Source organism: Zonotrichia leucophrys, chromosome 2 (assembly GCF_028769735.1).
Source record: "Zonotrichia leucophrys gambelii isolate GWCS_2022_RI chromosome 2, RI_Zleu_2.0, whole genome shotgun sequence".
Classification (NCBI taxonomy): domain Eukaryota; kingdom Metazoa; phylum Chordata; class Aves; order Passeriformes; family Passerellidae; genus Zonotrichia; species Zonotrichia leucophrys.
The window spans coordinates 107,711,830-107,734,556 of record NC_088171.1 but is presented as its reverse complement, the minus strand read 5'-3'; the positions used below and the strand labels follow the sequence as shown (position 1 = coordinate 107,734,556).

The window sequence follows — 22,727 nt, the reverse complement described above, 5'->3', positions numbered from 1 at the left end:
ATGAATGGCCCTGGGGGTGATGAAGAACATATAACAGGTTTGGTACCATGTAAAAACGTAAAGCTGGCAGTACAGTTCTTATTCAGAGAAGGAAAATGAGTCATGTTGTTCTGCAAACCTGAACCTGAGCCTGCAGAAACTCTGCTGGGCTGTGCCCGGCTGTTTCACATTGGGACAACTTATCTGCAGCTCTTCTGGGAGTATTTCTTCCAATACCCCTTTCTGTTGCTATGAAGGACCACAGGAAGGGCTCTGTCCCTTGACCTTGCATGACAGAATATTTTTCTTTCCATTGGGAAAGGTGATGAAAGTTTTATCGGTTGGAAATTGCAGAGGTTGTAGGCAGAACAAAATAAATGGGGTGAGGTCCCAAAAAAGCAGTCAGTGACATCTAGTCCTGATAAAGGTCAAGTTTGTTGTAGCATGTTGCTGACTAAATGCACATCCATCATAACAGAGTGTTTATTTTCCTCACTGATGTCCTAATATTATTCTGCTGTAGTAACAAAATATTGGCAGTGGTAGGGCAGGTAGTGTGGAGGGAGTTGTTGCCCCTGCTCTGCAGTGACTCCACATGCTTCAGCCATCAAGAAAGTGTTGCTGTCAGCTCTCCCTGCTTCAGAGTTGAGGTGAAACTCCTTCATTGTCATGTCTGAGGCTTTATTTCTAATAAATAATAAACCAGTGATGTGCTCCCAAAATTAGATGTGGAATTTAATTTTGCCTGTGTTCACAGACCATGAGGAGCAAACATGCTGTCTCTCTTCAATTCTGCAAAGTAGCCTGAGCTGCTGTCCACTGTCACATGCTGGCTGTTTCTGTGCCCCTCAGTATTTGTTTAGCAGAGGATTTTCCTCGAAGATAACCAACTCTTGAAGCACAGTGGAGAAATACCCCTTCCTTTTGTCATCCTGTTGTGAGGCTCAGTTCTTTGTAAACACTTCTCAGGGATCCCTGCAAAGCTGTTGCTGCCTTTGTGTTACCAGTGTGAGTGTGGCAGACTCGTTCTTTACTGCAGCTTTAATCCCTGGGGCAGGTCTCTGCCGGAGGTCTTCTGACATCAAAGCACACAGATAGATATTGGTGGCAACTAGAGGCAGCAAAGATGGATTGTGTGCCTGCACCCACTGTGGCTGGAGCTCTGGGTGGGCTGCAGGATTCAGGGATGGAGTGGGCACAGCTGCTGAGCAGTAGGGCTTGGGGAAAGCATCTGATTCAAGGGGCAGCTTCAAGCAAATGAGACCTGTGGTCTTGCTGCTCTTGTTGACTGTGCTGCTGCAGTATCAGTGGTGATACAAGAGCCCAGCCTGACCTCAGATGCCTTCTCCCTCCTGTTAAAACCCATCATGGTGCTCGGCAGCAGGTTCTGCCTTCTGCTGGACCGGCCCAGCTCCATTTCACCACCTGCCATTACTTGTGGGTAGTCATCTTGTGGTATACACTGAGGGAAGAAAAGCTGCGCGAAAGTGAGGGGCCAAGAACTGCACTGTCAGCTTCCATCATTGACAGTGAGGTTAAAACAAATAAATACAGACTCTTGTGCATAGGGTGGTTAGCAATATTTAATTTGATGGTCTGACTTCCTAGTCAAAGTTGGTTGTTTAACACATCATCTTTCTCCAGACTTCTTCCTTTCATGGTGCTAATTGGCTTCTGCCTGCCACGAAAAGAGAGGTTTTAGGGAGGTAATGGAAAATAATCAAAATCCAACTATAGCCCCAAACTGTTTGTTGCAACACCAGTGGCTTTTGGAGAGATGGGGCTTTGATGAAACAGTGCAGCTCTTGATTACCCTAAACTATTTTCAGTCATCTGCAACTTTTGATAACGTGGTTCCGTAGATCTCCTGTAAAGATAGAGGAAAACAATTTATATCTATGCCTTGGGGAGAGGAAAGAAAAAAAAATCAGAAATCTACCAAGACACCTGGATTTCTGCGAAATTAAAATTTTATTGCATTCACATATAGAGCAAAAAGCATTGGTATTAACTAAGTACACAAGTGGAAGGAATAATGCAAGGTGGTTGTAATGTGTTTGAGTTTCAACAGAGGGGAGGAGAACTTTCTGGAACAGTTTTCTGTCCCCAAAAATGCCTGTATTAGAACTTGCATTGTTCTAAAAAACTGTAGGTTTGAAATTCAATATTTTTCTCAGTAAATTATTAGCTGTTTTTTCTTCTTGTTGTTAAGGAAATCCTTGTCTGTTGGTGTATATATCCTTGTTGCTTCTTGAGAAGTTTTTTTTTTTCAGTATTAGTGCAAGCTGCAACTTAATTTATTTATATGAGGGTTATGTGGTGTTACTAACATCTGGAGAAAAGGGCAGATGCAGTATGGAGAGTCCCTTAGAAAAGGGTGCTTTTTTCGCTTCTATTGTTCAACGTGTAGTTATATTTTCCTCTTTTTAGAGAAAAGCCTCACAGTTAAGTGAATGCAATAATGAAAACCTACAAACTCAAGCAGTAGTCTGCCTCATCAGCAGCATATTTCTATTAGTTCCAAAGCAGTGTTCAGCTTAATAGGCATTTTCTTGTTTATTAGCAGCCTGGAACCACCCCAGGAAGATTTTCACTATTGGATTGTGCTGGTTTCCACCAGGAAGATCACGACGGGTGTAGGACATATATCCTCACTGCTGTAAATCCTCCAGACTGATGGAGTTGAGCTTGTTTGAGTGTTTCTCCACAGATCATTTCCCACCTGCATTCAGCATTTATCAGTTGCTGTGTGACAGAGCTGTTGCAATCTCTGGGGTGCACGATCACTGCTGTGGTGGTGCACAAGGTGTGCGTGGATGAGAGCCAGCCCCGTGTGGGTGGGCTGCCCTCCTCAGCAGTGTCCGTCTGTCCTTGGGCTGTAGCTTGATTCTACAGTCAGCTCACCTCAACACCCTGCTAAAACACTTGAGGCTGACTGCCTGCATTTAGGAAGCAGGGCTCCTAAATGACTTTGGATGTCACTCCTCTGTATTCCTGTAGTGAAGCTGTAGCTCAGGAGGAAGCTAGGACCAGTCAACTCCTCTGTGTGAGAGTAACCTGACCTGCCAGGTAAAAGAACTCTTAAATTGAAAATGTTGCAAATTCCTGTACAATTTAGGAGCACTACAAACTTACGCTCTGAACTTAATATCATATAAATTTGTAATTTTTTATTTAATAGAGCCTGACTTTTTAAGAATTGAAAAGAGTGTTTAGGAAGAATGTTAGATTTTGTTTAATTTGGTACAGTCAGTTTCTGGTCATTTTTGTGAGTGGATTGCACTCACCTTGACATGTGAAGCTAATGCCTGTGCAGTTTCTGCTTGGACTCTGTGGCTGTAGTAGTGTCCCTGTGCCATCACCCAGCACTTTGGGATGCCCTAGAGTATCTCTAGTGGCAACAGGCAGCTGAATCACATCCTGGATGTTGTTTATTAAAGGAACCATGTTGTAACATTTACTTTTGTCATGCGGTATTTTTGCAGATTTTGCTTTCTACAGTTACGGCATCTGTTTTTACATCCATAGATTAATTATTCCTTGCACCACTAGTTTATGGGGCTCTATTGCTTCTGTGCTGTGTCTCACTTCTCTTCCTTTCTTCTCTCTCTACCTCCTCCACAGCATTGCATCTGACCTACTGTCGGGTTTGGTATGGCTGCAGGGATGATTACACCATGGCAGCATCTAATTTAATAAACAATAAAGCCACTGTTTTGTGTATGTAAAGTTTGTCAATGGAAATAATGTTATCTGTGTGTTTTTTTATCACCCTACCACCAGCAAAATGTTCAGGTGTGGCTTTGGCATTTCTAACCTGTGCAATAAGCATTATTTATTGCTCAGAGCCACTGTCTAAGATGTTTTAGGTGGACTTTCCTGTCCTCTTAACTGATTAGCACGCAGGTTCTGTATGAGCTGATTTGGTTAATGGTGTGATTTTTCTAGTTACTGAAGTGCATAAATCACTGCAACCTCTAGCATGGAAGTGATTAAACATGGAAATGTATGGGAATGAGTTATACGGGTATAAACACGTTTCTCTATGTAGACACTTATGTGTGTCCACATGAGGAATCACTGCAATGTAATTGTACTGGATGTGAGTTAATCAAGAAAAGAGCAGTGTATGGTCCTGTGTTTCCCATACTTAATTCTGTGCTCATAACACCCCCCTCTTCCTTGCCTCTGTTGTGTATGCTTTTATGCTGTATGGATTGCCCTTCTAGAGGAATTTGTAATCTAGGGTGTTATTCTGAACGTACTGCTTTCTGTCTAGGTAGAGGAATCTCTGAGCAGGTGGGCTAAGTAAGGGAAAACACTAATATTTGAAGTATAATAAATGTGCCGTTGGGTAGATAGCCTTGCAGCTTCTCTCACTGCAATTAAAGTAAGCTTTATAGGAAAAGAATGTTATTTGGGCAGCCAGGGTAACTTTTGCAGTTTTCATAGTGTATGTGTAATAATATTATCTCCAATACATTTCTCTGCCTCTGTGCAGAGAGATGTGTTGCTTATTTACTAAACATGTCATCAGCATCTCCTGTTCCTCCTCTGTTCAGCATGTGTCCCTTGGGCTGTATTTTCTGCATATTACTTGAGTCCTGTTCTGAAGCGTCATTCTTGTGTGCTTTCTTCACAATGGTCCTTAGTCTGGTCCCTTCTTGCTTCACTCAAAGGAGCTTAAAAATTAGGGCAGGTGTGCTTAATGGTAGCATCACAGAGGAAATCTGGCACATGCTTGGACAGAGTCCCTTTTTCTTGGTCAGCCCCCATCTACCTTACCCATTTTCCCTTCCTGCAGTCCCTTCCTCATCCATTAGAGCTCCAGCAGATGAAGCAGGGCTCCCATGGGCAGCAGCCTGCTAGGCTGTACAACCCTGGTTTCTACCTGGCTTGGGTGCCAAGTTAGGGTGCTGTGAGAAAAAAGTGGATCATTAAAATCTAAAGTCTGAAATCCTTCACACAAAGGGAGGTTTGCAAATGTGACTTGCAGGAGCATCTCTAATATCTGACGTACCTTAACTTGTGAAGCTTGTTTTGACTACCTTAATAGTGTTCTTTGTACATGCATTTTTTTCTCCTTTGTCTGTTTGTGTAGGGATTTTGAAAAGCAGACTGAACATCTTTTCCACATTTCCTGGCAAATTTGTCTTCTGACAGTCCAAGCCCTAGCTCAGCAGCAGGGCTGGGACCTGGTAATGTGTTTTACAGGCTTCTGCTGCCCAAGCTAACAGCCCCAAATTGTTGTCCTCTGCGTGAACTGAGCTTTAAGAAGGATGTTACAAAGTTTGTGTGTGACTTTCATGGGTTTTTATTGAAAGCAGAAGAGTGAGCATGTTTGGGAATACTTCATTCCTTCATTCTGGGCTCTGGAGGGTGGTGTTTTCTGGGGACACAGGCACAAACATAGTTAAGACACAGACATGTAAAAGTTTTAGAAGTGCTTTGTCTCTGAATTTTATTCATTAATGGGAAGCTTTTACTTAGGCTTTAATGTAGTAGTGGCCTCTTTCTCTCAGGAAGCAGTTCCTGTAGAATCCCCCACAGAGCACACAGAGGTTAATTGTGCAGTCTCCTGCTTTTGTGGGCTGCAATGAAGAAGGAGCTTGTGCAACTCTTGCAAAGGGGAAGGCAAGTGTGTTCTTGTCTTGTCTATGGAAACGTGCTGTCCTTTCTCTAAGAGAAGGCAGCAGTTAACAAAACAACATAGATGTGATTTCTGCCTAAGTAGTCAAAGTTGTGAAGATCTTGGAAAGCTTAATTCATTATGGTTTCATTGCCATGTTTGCAATTTATACAGAAAGGTTCCAGGCATGTGAGAGTGATGCCAGGTTCTCAAAGTAACTTCCTGGAAAGGGGCAGAATTAGCAACCCCTTACTGTTTCTACAAAGCATATACATGCTGTAGTGGGATCTCTATTGGGTTTGGATCCAGAACTTGTTTTGCCATTACTTTTCTAAGGCATTTCATGGAGAAACTTGGAGTGTTTCCTGATTTCCAGTGATTTGTATGTGGAATTTTGATGCTGAGTCTTCTAAGGATACAGAGGAAATACTGAGAAATAGTAGTGGTTTGAATGAAATTCATGAAAGCTGAGGGGCAAACTTGATGTACAAAGGAATACATCAAAGGATTTCCCCTATTCTGAGAAGGTTTTTTGTTGGTTGTTTGGTTTTTCTTGATCATGAGTTTTGAAAGGGAAATGGCTCTGGTAGTTTTTTCCAAGCTGCTTTAACGGTGTCCTCTCTTTGTGGAGTCTGCATGAACAAGTTTATCAACAGTGATTTGAGGATGGGTACTGTTAACCATCATTTTATTAAAAAACAAAAAGTTCACAGGCTCAAAGGAGGCTCAGTTGAAACTGATATATTTTTTGCTTTTTACTTAAATGTGTTCCTAAGACACAAGTTCTACTTTTTTACATTGCTGCCTGTGAAGAGCTCAGTGTTCTGAATATATAGATTATCATGGCCTTTGGGATGTTGTGCATCCACCAGTTTACCTACTTTCTGGCTTTTGGTATTGAATGATAAACACTCCTGTTCTGCTCCTATCCTCCATTATCTGCACTCACAGCCAACCTGACCATCTTAAACATGATTAAAATATAATTCAAAAGTTATTAGCTAATTATGACGCAAAGTACTTAATTTGCCATTGCACCCTAATAACTTAAAGGTACTCCTGATAGCTCAGTAATAACCATATCACAAGCAAAAGGACACGGTTGCTACTAACTTAATAGGCAGCTTCCCTCAAGATAAAACAAATAACATACCTCAATGAAATCGGATTCAAGCTTAGTAAAATCATCTTGGCAAGCAAAGAGAGTATTTGTTAATTTTTCTGTGAAATGTTATCATTGCCAAGAAAACTTGGTTACAAAAAACAGAGATGGCAAAAGTATTTGCATGAATAATTGATTTAACATTTCATTGGTTTAAGTGATTTTAGGAAAAGTGTTTTGATATGCTCTGGAAAACTAGAAAGTTTTTAAAGGACTTATTTGTAAGATACCAAACACTGTAGGAGATGTGGGGCTTAAAGGCTTGTAGACTGTTTTTCATTATATCCAGTGCATGGACAAACCTGAAAAGAAAGAATAGTAAAGATGGCATTTTAAAAGGTTAAAATCCTCGTGCTCAAGCTGTGGCTATGGTCTCTGGGTGTGCAGGGAAGCCCATGTGTGTAGCTCCTTATTGCCTGATGTCCTCACAAATACCTTGAGTGAATTGCCCCCTGTGATGAGAGGGATGATGGCAGGCATCTGCAGCCTCCTGCCCTGCTCTGCGTCTCCGAGATTTGGCAGGTGGGTCACTCAGGGTGCTGGCTGCTTCCAGAAGTGTCTCAAAGTCCTAGAGGAACAGAGGGGCTGTGGCACCACTCTGTGGCTTGGCTGAAGGAACAGACAAGCAATCCCCTAATTTAGGGATTGCAAGGCTTAAGTTTTCTGGAGACGTATCTGTATGGTAGCAAAAGTACTTGAAGGTGTGTTTGGTATCTGAAGGCAAGCAAAACTGTGAGGATCAGGGATGTATTCAGTCACAGGATATTCTGAATTGGAATGGATTCACAAGGATCATCAAGACCAGCTCTTAAGTGAATGGTCTGTACATGTCTTGGGAAGTGTCTGTCAGATGGAGGAACCTCACTTTCTTAAAAGTGATGGGGTTGGTGGTATAAAGATCCTGGTTTGGGGTGGGAAAACAACTGGTGAGCAGTGGATAGACCCCTCTCAACCACATGTGAAGCCTGTAATGCAGCCTAAAGATCCAGGAGATTTGGCTGACACGGTATTGAAAGTGCTTTTAAAACACTTAGCTGCCCAGTCTTGTGTGAAAAAATGCAGATTAGGGTTTCAGCCTGTTCCTCTTATCAGTTCTGCATCTCCCTGGTTCACCAGAGCAGAGAGAGAAGGAATATGGTAAACAGAAACTCCCTGGCCCATCCATGGTCTGGGGTAGTGCTTTCCTGGCCTCACCCATGTTACCATCTTGCAATGTGGGAGATGGTTTCCATCTACCTTCAAATACTGTTCTCTGGTCATGAGCCAACAGCTCTCAACATCCCATCCCAACTATTTACTCCTTTCTGTTCTGAAATGTCGGCATTTCTACCAGTGCCCTTTGTGTCTGGGCAGATGATGGTCCTGATTCCATGGTTTGGGAATGAGGGTTTGAACATCCCGAGGGAAGCCAGTGGCAGAGACTACATTTTTGGACTGGCTTCTGTGGAACATTCGGGCACCCTACAGCCACCAGGGTGACTATCAGCCCACCAGTATGTTCTGTACACCAGGGGAGTTGCTGTATTAGCTCTATTTCATGCTGTAATCTTTAGTTCTGGTGTGAAACTCCTAGGTGGCTAGGTCACCTCTTTAGCAGGGAAAATGCAGCTTTTATTTTATTTTGGAAAAACTTCCTTTTTGGGCAAACAGAGGTTTGGATGCTTTTACTGACTTGTGGAGCCTTGGCCCCCCATTTTTTAATGCACCCCTGTGTTTGCAGTGATCCATGTGTCCACATTTCTTCCACTGTCATTTCCATACCTGTCTCTCATTCTCCACGCTCATCTGTGGCGTAGACAGACGTAGTTTGCTCTCGTGTCAGTAGCATTCCTGCAACATGACTACACCATGTTGTGCAATTCATACTTTTCCAGTTAATGTGTCAGTTTGTCCATCTGGATTAGATCCAGCAGCTATTAGTTCATTTTGTAATATGTCTGATTGGCTTTCATCTCTGCTCCTGATGCTGCCTCTGATCAGGCAGGTTGTAGCAAATCCCATGTTTCTCTCTTTTTTCTTAGTTGTTTGGTTTTTTTGGGTTTTTTTTGTCTCTAGTGTGTTCCCTGATCATACCCTGTCACTCATCATTTCAGATCCTTCCCATCTGCTCCTCGCATACTTTGCTCTGCCTTTAAGATTATTCACCACTTTTTGTCTATCTCACTTCCTTCTAAATGCCTTGTGAGCCCTCTGAGCTTGTCCCCACCTTTTCTTTTACTGTCAGGCTGAAGTAGCAATCTTAAGATGTTTGAAATCTTCTTCATGTAAATGATTCAGTTCCTTAATCTTTAGCAAATATTTCTACAAGGGTCTGACATCCTTTTACTCAGTATTTGGCATTTATCTGTTCTTTAAAATGCCATGTAATTTTTTTTTTTTTTACCTCTTGTAGGAACTGGTGTTTAAAAACCTCTTCCCGTACATTCTTCTTCTCTGTAATTTTGGCTCCTATATAAATACTTTTTCTATAGAAAGTTTAATGAGCTTTTAGGTTTTAATGCATTTTTTCCCTGTTACCTTTGATTTATAATTATTTGTATTAATCCATCTTCTCATAATGTAGGAACTGTATGTGCCAAGAAATTCCTGAGACTCATGGACATGAAACCTTAAATTAAATGTAAGAAGAAAAAGATAAGAACAAATAATAATAGCATTGAGAGCAAGAGATTACAACAGGGTATTTGGTTAAAATGTGGTTTTCGTAATATATGTTCCTGAAAATTGCAAATGTATTCTGTTATGTTTATGAGCCAACTTTTGTTATGCAGAATTATAAAGGTTGCTATGTATTCAGTCTCTGTGGATCCAAATTATGTAAGTTATTCAAAAAAGAAAAGCAGGTTGATACTGTCAAAGTGGTTATCTGGAAAAAAAGAATAGGAACCTCATAATTCTCCACTTGGGTAGGATAACATTTCTCACTGGCATGGACACTACTTCAACTGTACTAGCTGCTAGGGGACAGTGCAAAATTATATAATTTAGACATACGAAGAAGTAAAATTAAATAGCCATGAGATGAGCATACCATTAAACAGATCTCGTTTATAATGGACTCTTATGCAAATTGCCTTTGAGCACTCAGTAAAAGAAAATGAAAAGAAATTAATAAGGATGGCTCGAACTAAAAAGTTGCAGAGGAAAAAAAAAGTAAAAGCTCGTTACAGCTCATTCTCCTCACACTCCAGAGTGTTAAATAAGCCTTCCCATTAGCCACATAAATATAATGATGTGAAAATAAAACTTGCACTTAACTTTTAAGGACCAAACTCCTAATCCCTTTGCTGCTGTGGCTCCAACCAGATGAGTAAGATTTCAAATAAAATACATTTACTTTGTCATGTGATTCATCATTAGAGGGAAAGAGATATGTTTTCATGAGTATTTTGCTCTTTGCTAGCTGCTGAATATCCTCCCTCAGTGAAATCCAGGCAGTTACTTGCCTTGCCATCAGTGTGGGGTTGCAGGTTCCAGGGCGCCACTGCTGCTCCTCCTGCTGCACAGCCCCCTCTGATGGGTTAAAAAAAGGACTTCTCACCAGTTTTCCTCCCTTTTTCTCGTTCTTTGAAAGACGTGGGGAGCACCAAACTCTGGCAGCTCAGGACTGTTGAAGGTAGTGTATTGCAAAATATTTTCATTTAGTTTGTAGTGTCCTCTGATAAAGATGTTAATAGAAGAAATTATATACTGAATATATTCAATTATAAGAAACCTGTATTTTCTCAGAGAAGAAATGTTTATTTCTACCTTAGTTTGAAAGTAATGTAATATTCTGTATGTTTGTAAACATCAAGGCTTGCAGCTTTTCCGTGTTCCTTCAGAAGTGAAGAATTTGAGCTCTGTCCAGTGAAGCCAGTAAAACACTCTGTAGAACTCTGTCATTTTTTCTTGGCATTAAGAGAATTTTGCAATAATTGACTTGTTTAATTACTACTGGGCGTCTTGTTCCTAATTATTGCTGCTTTCCCACATTTCCAGCTGAGGCAGAATATACTAAAGTGAAGTCTTTTCTCTTTATGTGTATAATAATAATAATATATTTAAATATTTATACAACGAGAGATCAAGGCTGTAAGCACACCATGTATACAGTTCTGCTGCAGACAGTATATTTTTATAGTTGACAAGTAGGACTTTTTTCTGAAGAAATTGAGAAATCCTACAAGCAATCATCTTCCTGTGCTAGCTTTTTGGTATAGAAATGCTGTTACAGGAGTGCTGATGTGTGGGAAGATCCATCTCTGTAGTATTTTATGGAATTAAAACAATTATATTTTCCATTCCCTGTTGTTTTTTCTCCAGTAAACGAGGGCTTGTAGCTATACCTACTTTGTGTCCTTTAAGTAAAACCAAATTCTCACATGGAAGCAGAGTTTTCCACTGGTTATATTTTCAACCCTTGAAGCATTCGTTTTCTGACAGTGGAATATGATACTTAAAGCCACAGACATTAATTATTACCCATTGGAGGTCACACTTTCAACCCATGGGACGTTAATTTTCCTGATATATGGAAAATTCCAGCCTGTTAGTTTTAATTAAATATTTCAGAAGCACATTTTCTTGTAAATGGACTACAGTTTCTTATCCTTTACCCTTGATATTTGGCTAATTCTGCATATGATTATCATCTTATTTTGCAAGCCTCCTTCAAAGTGCTCTCCTGTCTCGAAACTCCATTCAGCTGTTATGTATTTGTCATTTAAAACAGAAAGGTGTCTTTGCCAGTCATCAGCCAACATTGTCAAGAAGAAGATGGGGAAAAACATCTTTCAGGTTTTCTTGGGAAGTGAAATTACAATGACTTACCAGTCCTTTCTTGTGCTAGCAAACTGGTGTCTCTTAAGCATGTATAATCCCAGTGTGGGACCCAGCAGGAGTGCCAGCAAAGCTTTGGGTGGCAGGGAGGATGGTGATCAATTGCATTGTACAGGGAGGTGACAGGGGAGGCATGAGGGAGTGCTTCCCACTGTGCCCCTGGGAACACAAGAGTTCCTGGTGAGGATGCTGGAAAGTGAGGATGCTGGTTGTTCCCTAGATCCTGGCATAGCCCAGTCTCCTCTCCTGATGGATGTAGCAAATGCAGATTAGGAACCAGGACCATGTCACCAGATTTGGATCCCATCATACCTCAGGTTTTTTCCTTGAAGGCCACATGAAGGATGCTGGAATCTACATTTTTCCATCTGAAAAGGAAAAAAAATCCTATTTTCTTTACAGAAGTCTCTGCTGGGGATCTACCCTTCCAAAGCTGTTTTAATATGTGAAAGTGTATTGCAGAGTGATCCTGGGAGGGGAGTCAGGAGGGAACTGGGACTTTGCAGTTCCTGGGATTTTGCTGCTGCTGCTGCTGTTGTTGCTGCTGCAGAGCAGCAGAGCACTGAGGCAGTGCTTTCTGTTAACACTTCCAGTCCATTCCCAAAGCCATTCAGGTCCCAGGTAGCACTCCCAGTGGCTGAGCACTCTCCTCAGCATTATGGTTTTGTCTGAAGGCTCCATCCTCTGATACTATCTTGCTCTTCTCTAAACAATTAATAAAATGGAGACAAAAAGCCTAGAGGTTTAAAATATGTAATTATATAAGTAATTTAGAACTAGGAAAATGCTGCAGAAACCAATTACAATTATACATTTCAGTAATGACTGACTTGGCCAAATACATGTTTTGTGTGTGAATTCCATGATAAATTTGAAGATGACATGCTTGAGTATAGGGGAAAATTAATTCTAAATGCTGAGTACTTCCATATTAGACATAAAATGTGGCTCATACACCACGTGAACAGGAGCCTGTGTTATATGGGCTGTCGCAGCTTTTGAGCAGCAGGGCAGGCAGTAACAAGTCTTTGAGGAAGAAAGCTCGAATAGTTCAAGGGATGGCTTTGAAAAAAAAGTGTTCTCTACCTGCTCATGATGCAAAATATATTTAATTTGTTATGTGTTACAGATTTCATGCAACTTGAATTGATTCATGCACTCATTACAGAATTGTAAATGGCCAGCTGGGGTTAATGGAGTTTTATTTGTTTTCTGGTCTCCTCCCAGCTGGTGAGAAGCTATAGATGAGATTTGTATTCTGTTCACAACTTATATATATACCTGCTCCAGGCACAGACATTGTTCCAAACTCAATTTGGGCTGCCTGTGCCATTTTCAAAGGGAGGATATTTGGCTGTTGATGCAACACAGTGTATGGTTGCCTGGAGCCCTGCCCCTCTGCAGTTCCCTGAGGCCCTGCTGCAAGCCCTGCTGCCTCCCCCTCTTTGGGAATCACTTCTGTCTTTTGCCTCTTGAATCCCTTCTGGACATCCCCTTCTGCTGGCCACTGGATGGGGCATCTCTCAGCCTGGGGTGCTTCGTGCAGCCAGGAGGGCTGATCACCTCTGAGTATTTGGTGGCTTTTTTTTATTGCTGGTAGTGGGGGTTCGTTGTTTATTCACTGCTTTTAAAACAAAACAAAAACAGTGTGCCATGACTATTTGCTGTCAAAAAGTACTTCCACGCTGCACATACAGCCATGTGAACAGGCACACAAAATCAGACCTGCCAGTCACTCCTGCTCGTTTCATTGGGAAACCACCAGTGACTCAGGAGTGTTTTGCAAATGCCCCAGTGCAGTAACAAAACATTTATTTGGTGTCACTCTGAGGGTTTTGTTTGGCTTTTTCAGCCCTTCCTATTGCTCTAACTAGAGCTGGTTTGGGAGGCCCACATGCAGAAATGTTATGTGTACTCAGTGGTTGATGTTGCAAGACCTGTTGCCAAGAGGAGGCTTTCTAAGTGGCTGTGTGGTTCTGGTGGTCAGTGGGTGGTGTCTAAAAGCTGAGACATTTTTCTGTATTATTTGAGTGTTCTGCTTGATACCTGCCACAAGCACTTAACTTTTACATTAAAGCATTACCTCACATTGAAATGTTACCAACTCTGCAGCCCTGTCTTTATGGTACCACAATGTGCTGCCCCTCACCTTAGCTGTGCCTGCCTTAATGTTGGTTGCAGTAAATGGTATCCAAAAAGTGACCTGAGTTTAAAAACAAGTGAAAACTAAGCAAAGAACCAAACCAAACTATTCCCCAGGTACAGTTTCCAAACTAAATCCAAGCTAAATCAAGTTCCCTATGCAATCCAAACTAAATCAAGTTCCCTAAGTGCTCTATAAAACAGAATGAGTCAGTCCACGGCGTTGGAGCATCGAGAGGGGATGAGCTGTGCTGAGGGAACTGTTAAAAGAGGTGTCCAAAATAATTGAGAGATTGTCATCATATGAGATACAGACTGGGGCAGTGAGGTGGGTGGGAGAGGCTGCTGGCCTGGCTTCTTCCCTTCTACCTCCCCAGCTGTGCTGCTTGGAACTTAATGAGGCTATCCTGGAAAATATGTGGCTTACACAGTGGTTTGAAACCAGCCCTTTTCTAATGAAACAAAGCCACAGACCTGCTTCAGTGAAGTGTGCATGGGAGGGTTTTGTAGTGCTGAGCTATTTGAGCAGCTCTTGAGCTGAGCTTGGTCTGACTGTGCTCCTTGTCTCTTGTTTCCTCTCTAGAATTGGCCGGCTTTTCGATGGCACAGAGCCCATTGTCCTCGACAGTCTCAAGCAGCATTATTTCATCGACAGAGATGGACAGATGTTCAGATATATCTTGAATTTCTTAAGGACATCAAAACTCCTCATTCCTGATGATTTCAAGGTGAGATTTCAAGGGACTTGGGTGTTTTGCATGCACCTTGGTAAAGCAAGTATCTGGTGTGTAGTCAAAAGAGGCCGGGATAGGGAAGGTGGACTTGCAGGGTATGGTGTTTGATTTCAGGTACATGGCAAAAGTAAGAATGGGGTTGCTAAAGTGGTGTCTTCCTTTCCTAGAGTGGCATCAATATTAAACTTTCCCCTCCTGGCTATAGTGGTAATAAAGCAACCTTGCCAGATTTGACCCAGGGAAATTAAATGTTGTACCATACTCTTGGAAACAGAAGCGACAATCTGCAACTAACTGCTCATGAGCTTTACTGATTATTTGTCCTTTCATCCAATTTTATGCTTCCCCAACGATTGCAGCAGCTCCAGTTTCCACTCCCACACTGAAATTCAGACAATGGTGTGTGAATCACAATATTGACAAAATAAACTGCACACATGGTAATATTTGGGCATTAAGTCATAGACTGTTTTCTTCCTCAGACTCTTGAATGCATACTGCAAGTTTAATTTTGGAGTTTTAGTCAGGAATTAATTGTTCTATGTTTATTATTTAAACTTGAATAAAGTGCTTGCTTTTTTTTTTTTTAGGTTTTTTTTTTTTTTTTAGTAACAAATTGAATTAGTGGTATTTCAATGTCAGACAAAGCTTACAGAGGCAGAGCCTCAGAATCCATGCGATGTTGATCTGCTAGTAGGTATGAGGATATATATATGGGATCTTCAGTCAGAACAGATCCTTACCTTGACTTCATGACCACGTGGTTCACTGCAGGAAATGCAGCAGTTGGGATTGGACAGGAGAGGTGATGGGTGATGAGGCAGGAATGGAGCAGTTCACACTGCTATTCAGTCCTTTTCCCCTCGTAGCTGAGACAGTTTTTCAGGCATTTGGGCATAACAGGTGTGAGGCTGAGTTCAAGAGCTGTATTTCAGCAAGCTTTGAATTATCTGCTGTAGACACATCCTTGCTACTCCCCTAGTGACAAGGGCAGATTTCCCTGAATAATGTGGAGTTTGGAGAAAACAGATAAGCATCACTTCCTTCTTTTGAAGCCTTAGCATGGCTTTGTGCTGCTCTCAGCACTTCTTCTGCAGGTAATCAGAAATACAGAAAAAGGAAAAGTCACCATGCAATATTAAGAAATTACATATGTAGAGCTTTTTAAACACATAAATATACTGTAGCTGTGTTGAAATTAAAAATGTTATTCCTGGCAAGTTCACCCAACTGTGATGTTCAAAGGGGTGTCCTCCCTAGTAATGCTTTAAGGTGTACAAAAAAAACCAGTGATTAAAATGAACAGTGTTTCTTGTTTCTTAGAAATATATGTGTTACATTACTTTTTTTGTTACACAATAAATGTAAGCAGTATTTAGTATTTTTACCATGATTTAGGTGTCCTCATCAAGTATTTGGTTTCTAGTTCAAATTCAGGACCATACTGACTGTTACCAGGCTTCTCTTGTCATTTTGTTTCTCTCTCATCCCTAATTCTCATGTATCTCTTTTCTCTGTATAAATATTTTCCAAATGGTTTTATGCTCTTACACCTAGAAAAATAAGATTTTTTTAAAAACATTTTTTAAATTTAAAAAATGGCAGTAGGCAGACTCCACATCATCAGTTCTAAATTACTTCTGCAGTAGCTATGCCTAGAAATGCATTCCCTCTGCTCTGGCATTTGAGATGATGTAGTAAACAATACTAGTGGCAAAATAGGGAAGTATTAAAAAATACTTAATTTTTAAAATGCACTAATATGTGCAAACATTATGCAAATATCTGAATCATTTTACACTAACAAACATTGCAGGCTTCCTCATTTACATTCTTATACCTGTTATAATGCCTGCTAGTATTGCTGTAAGACACAATGGATCCTAGTGATGAATTTTCTGAATCCTGATTGAATTCTGTTCCATCTGTTCAATGAGATCATTATTATATGACATCACTGTGGGGATGAAATATGGGGAAAAGTGGAATTTTTTTTTTTTTTTTTTTGCAGAAGGGAGTTGAGCAAGCATAGCCTTACTTTTGCATGTGCTGCTATACTCATTGTGTTCCAAGTAGCTGATTGTTGGAATCCGGGAAATTTCTCTGGCTGCCCTGGAGGACTTGAAACCCTGACAGGGGGCTTGGAAACCTTGGCACAGAGTCAAAAATACCTGTGCCTTTGATTTTAGCCCTTGGAAAAAACAATTACCAACTTTGTATGAAGATGTGCAAGCCACAAGAGTTTGAATAGAGTGTTAGTGAATTTATCACAGGGTGAAAATGTAGAATTTTGAGTTTTAGAATGGGGGTTCAGGTGCCAAGATGGAGGGATTTGGGCATGCCTTGTCCTTCTTCCTTCTTCTTAGCCTCCATCTTCTGGGTGATGTTGGTACTTTTAGATTGGCTTAGAGTAGAAACACACTGTCTAACATAGGTGATAGGTATTGGGAAATTATTGTAAATAATGGACATGTAGTTTTTAGTATGAAAGAGAACACCACCTTTGAAGGCAGTCAGTGTGCCTCAACCCAACCTGCCAGACAGACCTCAGCAGGTCGGAGAAAGAGTGTCTCAAGAGTCTTCTTGAGAACAAGAACAGAAGAATCCTGACTCCTTCTTCAGCTGCTGGGCTGGGCAAAGAGACTAACATATCTCGGGGTCATTGTGACCACAGAGACCCCTGAGAGCTGATGGTTATTTTTTGTTTGCACTGTTACTTTATTACACCTTCCTACACAGTCATGAGGGGCTCTGTCCAAAGGGCTCCAAACCTAGAGCAGCGTCGGCCTGAATATCCATCTACCTTAAGCACCACATTAGCAATGCCTCTCTTAATGTGTGTGTCTTTCAGGACTACAGCTTGTTATATGAAGAAGCAAAGTATTTCCAGCTTCAGCCCATGCTAGGAGAGATGGAACGGTGGAAACAGGACCGGGAGAGCGGCCGCTTCTCAAAGTCCTGCGAGTGCCTGGTGGTGCGAGTGGCCCCAGATCTCGGCGAGAGGATTACGCTGAGCGGAGATAAGTCATTGATAGAGGAGGTGTTCCCGGAGATCGGGGATGTGATGTGTAACTCTGTCAACGCCGGCTGGAACCACGACTCCACACACGTCATCCGCTTCCCGCTGAACGGATACTGCCACCTCAACTCAGTTCAGGTAGGATGTCACACCTGCAGTTTTTGAAAGGGAGCTGCTGGCCAGGTGCCAGTGGGCTGACCCTGCTCCATGTCACTGGAGCGTTTTGGTGAGCAGAATCAGCTGGAGGCTTTTTAAGCAAGTTACTTAACTTCTGTGTGTCGAGTTGTCTTTCTCCATTTAATTAATGTAACACCATTTAATCCACTTAATTCATGTATCTCCATTTAATTCATGTATCAATTCAAATCTCTTTGCAAACAAACTACAGTAGTGTTAGAATTTTCCATGGTCATAGGGAAAACCCTTCACTTTCACTTCCAGTGTTTTTTCCTGATTTTTTATAGCATAGTGGAGTCCTGTTGCAATTGATAGGACAAGGGATAATGATTTAAACTAAAATAGGGTAGATTTTTACTAGATAAAAGGAGGAAAATTTTTCAGTGAGGGTGGTGAAACGCTGGAACAGGTTGCCCAGAGAGGTGGTGGATGCCCCATCCATGGAAATATTCAAGGGTCAGGCTGGACAGGGCTCTGAGCAGCCTGATTTAGTTAAAGATGTCCTTGCCCACTGCAGAGGGGTTGAACTTGATGATTTTTAAAGGTTCCTTTAAACTCAAAGTATTCTATGATGCAATGTAGCAATGTCTAAAATCAGTAGATGTTATGAAATGGATAAGGGATAAGAGAAAATCTGGGAGACAAATGCAGGTAATTCCTGGAATAATTATAATCAACTGCAGTGTTAGTGTTATGTTTTTATCCTTTGTTGGTTAAAAGCAACCAGCCTCAGACACCTGCCTGCCCCTAGTCAGCACATCCTGCATAGCCAGCACTTCCCATGTGAAATCATCAATGGCAAAATCAATGCTGTTTGACTTAAACACACCTCCTAAGCGCTGCAGGCTCATGGGTGAATTCTTTTACAGAACAGGCTTGCAAGCTGAGCTTGGCATCTTTTCATCTGCCAGGTCCCAGTGTCCAGGTAGAGAATCACAGTCATTAAGGCTGGAAAAGATCTCCAAGACCAACAAGTTCAGCCTTTGATCAATCACCACCACGTCAACTAAACCACAGCACTAAGTGCCACATCCAGTAATTTCTTGAATATTTCCAGGGATGGTGACTCCACCACTGCCCTGGGTAGTCCATTCCAATGCTGAACCATCCTCATAGTGAAGAAATTCTTTCTGATGTCCAACCCAACCTGAATGCCCCCTGGTGCATCTTGAGGCCATTTCCTCTTGACCTGTTGCTGGTTTCCTGGTAGAAGAGCCTGACACCTGCCTTGCTACAGCCTCTTTTCAGGTAGTTTTAGAAGGTCACCTCTGCGCCTCTTGTTCTCCAGATGAAGCACTGGGGCACAGTGAAGGCTGGCCAGGCACTACACCTGTGCTAGCACTTAACACAAGGCTCCAGAGAGACCTATCTAGACCTATCTAATAACCCATGTTATGCTTGGACAGTTGTCTCTTACTGGCCTTGACTGTCATGCTGAAACATCAAAATTGTTTGTCATAGAGATTAATGCAAATTTAGGACAGCCTTAGATGTCAGATTACAGCCGAAAAGAAGTTTCAAGGATGGCTGCTTAGCTATATCATATGACAGTTATCAAGGCAGTTGTATCCTTCAGCACTTTGTCACTTATTCTGATGCTTACATTTTTGTTGCACAAATAAGAATTAGAAAGCATATTTACTGATGTGAAAAACCTGAGTTAGAGTGGCAAAATATGTACAGACTTGTGTAATGATCCCACATTGGTAATGGGAGGATATAAGTATCTCCCAGTACTAATAAAAATGGGAGACAGGAAAGGACTACCAATAGACCTGAAGGATGAGGTACAGACCAAATGGATTGTCCAGGGCTGAGCTAGTTTCCAGAGTTACTTCCACCATATTTTTTCTCAGGATCCAAGTTCTCCTGTTCTTTTTTCCAGTGGCTTGCACTGACACATTTGGGCAGGGGCAGGGGATTTTGGCATATATTGTTAAAAGCTAAAGATACATGTGTTTTGATCACTGTTTCCAGGTCTCTTTTCCTATCCCTTTCTTTTTTATATGACTGCTGTGCAGTTAACCATGCTCAAGTACTTTAGAAAGACATTTGCCAACCTGAAGCATTTTATGTAAAGATGTGGCATGTCTTCTTTGAAGCATTTTTAAACCTCAGCTTGCTTCTTCCCCTGCCCTAGTCCTTTGCAGTCTTCTGCCATTCTGCTTGCCAGTGTTGTCCCAGCATGCATGCAAGCCAATTTCACAACTGGTGAAACAGCTGGGGAAGCCATGGTAGGCACAAGATTCCAGCACAGCCCTTGTGAGGTCTGAATAGGGGGTCCCACATCCTCTGGGGTCCAGGAGCATCAGCCCCTTCCTTGGGTTTCGCAGGCTGACCCTGGTAAATCCCAGGAAATCACCTTCAGAGGCGAGGCAAAGGAAGCCTAGAACAGGTGAAGATGATGATAGAAGTAACAAAGAGTTGGTTTTTAAGTCTCTAGTAAATATCATGGTAGGTTTTCTGAAATTACGACCGTTGTTATCTACACTGTCGCCATTTCATTGTGGTGTTTGCTCAGCATCTGCTGTGCAATCATGTATTTGCCCTTTTGTGTTGTAAATTCTGTAAAGCAGAGAATGTGTTTTTCTAGTCCTCTTTCTGTGGCCAGAAGAAAACTGGATTTGTTGACAGTACTAAAAAAAATAAAATAAATTTTTCTTCATTTTTTTTTTTCACTGCTCAGTGGCCATAGTCAGCAGAAATCAATCCAGTACAGTTAAGCTGTGTAACCACTTTTTTTTCCCCCTAGCTGAATCCATTTGAAAACAGCAGTTATTATCATTGCACTGCAAGTAGTCCGTTAATTTACTTATCCATTGGTGTTTGTTTCCTCTTTTTTGCAGGTACTTGAGAGGTTACAGCAAAGAGGGTTTGAGATTGTTGGCTCATGTGGAGGTGGAGTGGACTCTTCCCAATTCAGTGAATACGTACTGAGACGAGAACTCAGAAGGACATCTCGTGCACCCTCTGTCATTCGAATAAAGCAAGAGCCTCTGGACTAAAATGGACATGTTTCTTTATGAAAAAAAAAAAAAAAAAAAGGAAAACAAAGAGGAAAAACAAAAAGGGGGACATTTCATGTGCAGTTTGGACTCCAAACAAGTCCTGGAACTAAAATTGAATAAAAGACACATTTATATCAAATATAGAGACCACACCTGAATTCATATGGGAACACTTGGAATAGTAGTGATAATAATAATAACCTCAAGGTATAAAAGAAAACACACACACACACACATAAAAAAAATATGTATGTATATGTATGTCTGTACATATATATATGTATGTATATGTCAAAGGGTAGGAAATGCAATGACAAAATGTGGTAGATGAGGTTGGTGCTGTGATGGCCATTAAGTGTCCCAGGCCCTTCCCGGGCCCACTTAATGGTGTACAAGCCATTGCCAGGGGGGGATTCATGGACTGTTCTTCACCCATTTTCATTGCCAAACAGCCATCCACTTTTTAATGTGTACACACCCTGACTCAACTTTATTTGCATATGGAGGTTTATGTCTGTCTTTTTTAGAGGTGGATGGGCAGGTGTTCAGGAGACGACCATCCATTGCATTGGAAAGCTGAAATTTTAAATGTAGTTTGTACAGAAGTCGCACACTTTTTTGTCAGCCCTCACAGATGTGAAAGGTTAACTTTTCTTTTGAATGAGTTTTTTTGTTGTTTTGTTTTGTGTTTTTCAAAGGGGGCCAGAATAATTAATATTTGGTAGAGATGCTCTGGTTTGAATCTGCTGCTTTCCTACAATTTTTTCAAATTTTATAATGTATTAAATACAATAAACTCCTGTTTAAAATAACAAGGGTCTGGTTTAAGCCAACAGAAGCAGAGAGGGGGATTGCACTGAACTCCAGCATGTAGAGGGGCAAGGCAGTGGGCAGGCAGAGCTGCCTGCACAGGGTGGAGTGAGTTTAAGGCAGCAGAGGCTGTTGAGGGATCTTGTGGTGTGGTGCACATGGCTGCTGTTCCTTGAGCACTCTCCCAGTTGGAAGAGAAACTGTTGGTCAGACGTGAAAATAACACCAGCTTAGCCCAGGGAAACCCATGAAAACATGACACCTTGTTCTGTAACCTTCAGTGTAACAGCGAATCCTTGCATCATTCCCTCTTGATTAAGGAGTTGGCAGCTTTGACTCTCCAAGCCCTTGCCCTGCTGAGTGTTAGTCAGCCTGTTTGGTTTTCAGGTTGCTCATTTCCCTCATTTCAAGCCGTTGTTCTGTCAGAGAGTGACATGGCCAGCCCCTTGTGTTACCATCGGCTGGGTCCCTTGGTAGCAGGCAGTAATTCCACGTTCTGCATTGGAAGCCCTGCCAGCTGCTCTCTTGCAGAGTCTCACTGGGGCCACCTCTGCAGGCGCGGGCTCCAGGCCTGTGAGGTTTTGCAGAGGCACCACATCCCAATGCCACTGCACAGACTGCTCACGGGTTGATGCACCAGCAACCACCACCTTTCCTCCAAAGTCTCCTTTTTTGCACTGTTACAGAATATGTGTGTTCATCCTGGTGTGGAAATTTCTATCAACGCAATGGTGCTGGCATTCCATTCATTTTGGTGACACTTTGCTATTTATTTTAGAAAAGAAAAAGAGAAACTGTTAGATACATGTAACAAGGTTTCCAATATAGTCTAACAAAAAAAAAGTTACATTTTTTCTGTTTTTTATTAAAATATGTCTGAGGACATCTTTAAATAACTGGCATCACATATCAATGGTTTGGAATTACTGAAGTGTGAAAATGGGTGAGGGAGGGGCCTCTAAAAATTAAGGTTCATTAGTGGGTTATTAGATCTTCAATGTGATGCTGATCTGTCTATTCACAGTACTGAAACAGCTGCCTCATTGAAAATGCTTGTTTTCAATTAGCAGCAAGAAGTCCTCTTACAAAATAAACAAATGCTTGCTCTTACTGCCCACAATTTGGTTGTTAGTCTGCATAGAAGTTGGAAAGCTAAAACCCAGGGAAATAAATATTTTTAACAGATCTTCAAACTGTTGGGAGTGACGAAATTTTTGTTGTCCAAAAAGACGCCAGTCCCCATGGG

At 41.5% G+C, this 22,727-nt stretch overlaps 1 protein-coding gene across 9 annotated transcripts in view; it reads left to right on the top strand.

The window, feature by feature from the left end:
- The window catches only part of KCTD1 (potassium channel tetramerization domain containing 1), a 100,320-nt gene extending 79,637 nt beyond the window's left edge, over nt 1–20,683 (top strand). For all 9 annotated transcript variants that reach the window (XM_064706013.1, XM_064706016.1, XM_064706008.1 and 6 more), the window contains 3 exons: nt 14,317–14,461; nt 17,319–17,624; nt 20,510–20,683. In XM_064706013.1, coding sequence (XP_064562083.1) covers nt 14,317–14,461; nt 17,319–17,624; nt 20,510–20,668 — 610 coding nt within the window. In that variant the 3' untranslated portion in view covers nt 20,669–20,683. The remainder of the gene's footprint in view (nt 1–14,316; nt 14,462–17,318; nt 17,625–20,509) is intronic.
- Nucleotides 20,684–22,727: the final 2,044 nt, after the last annotated feature.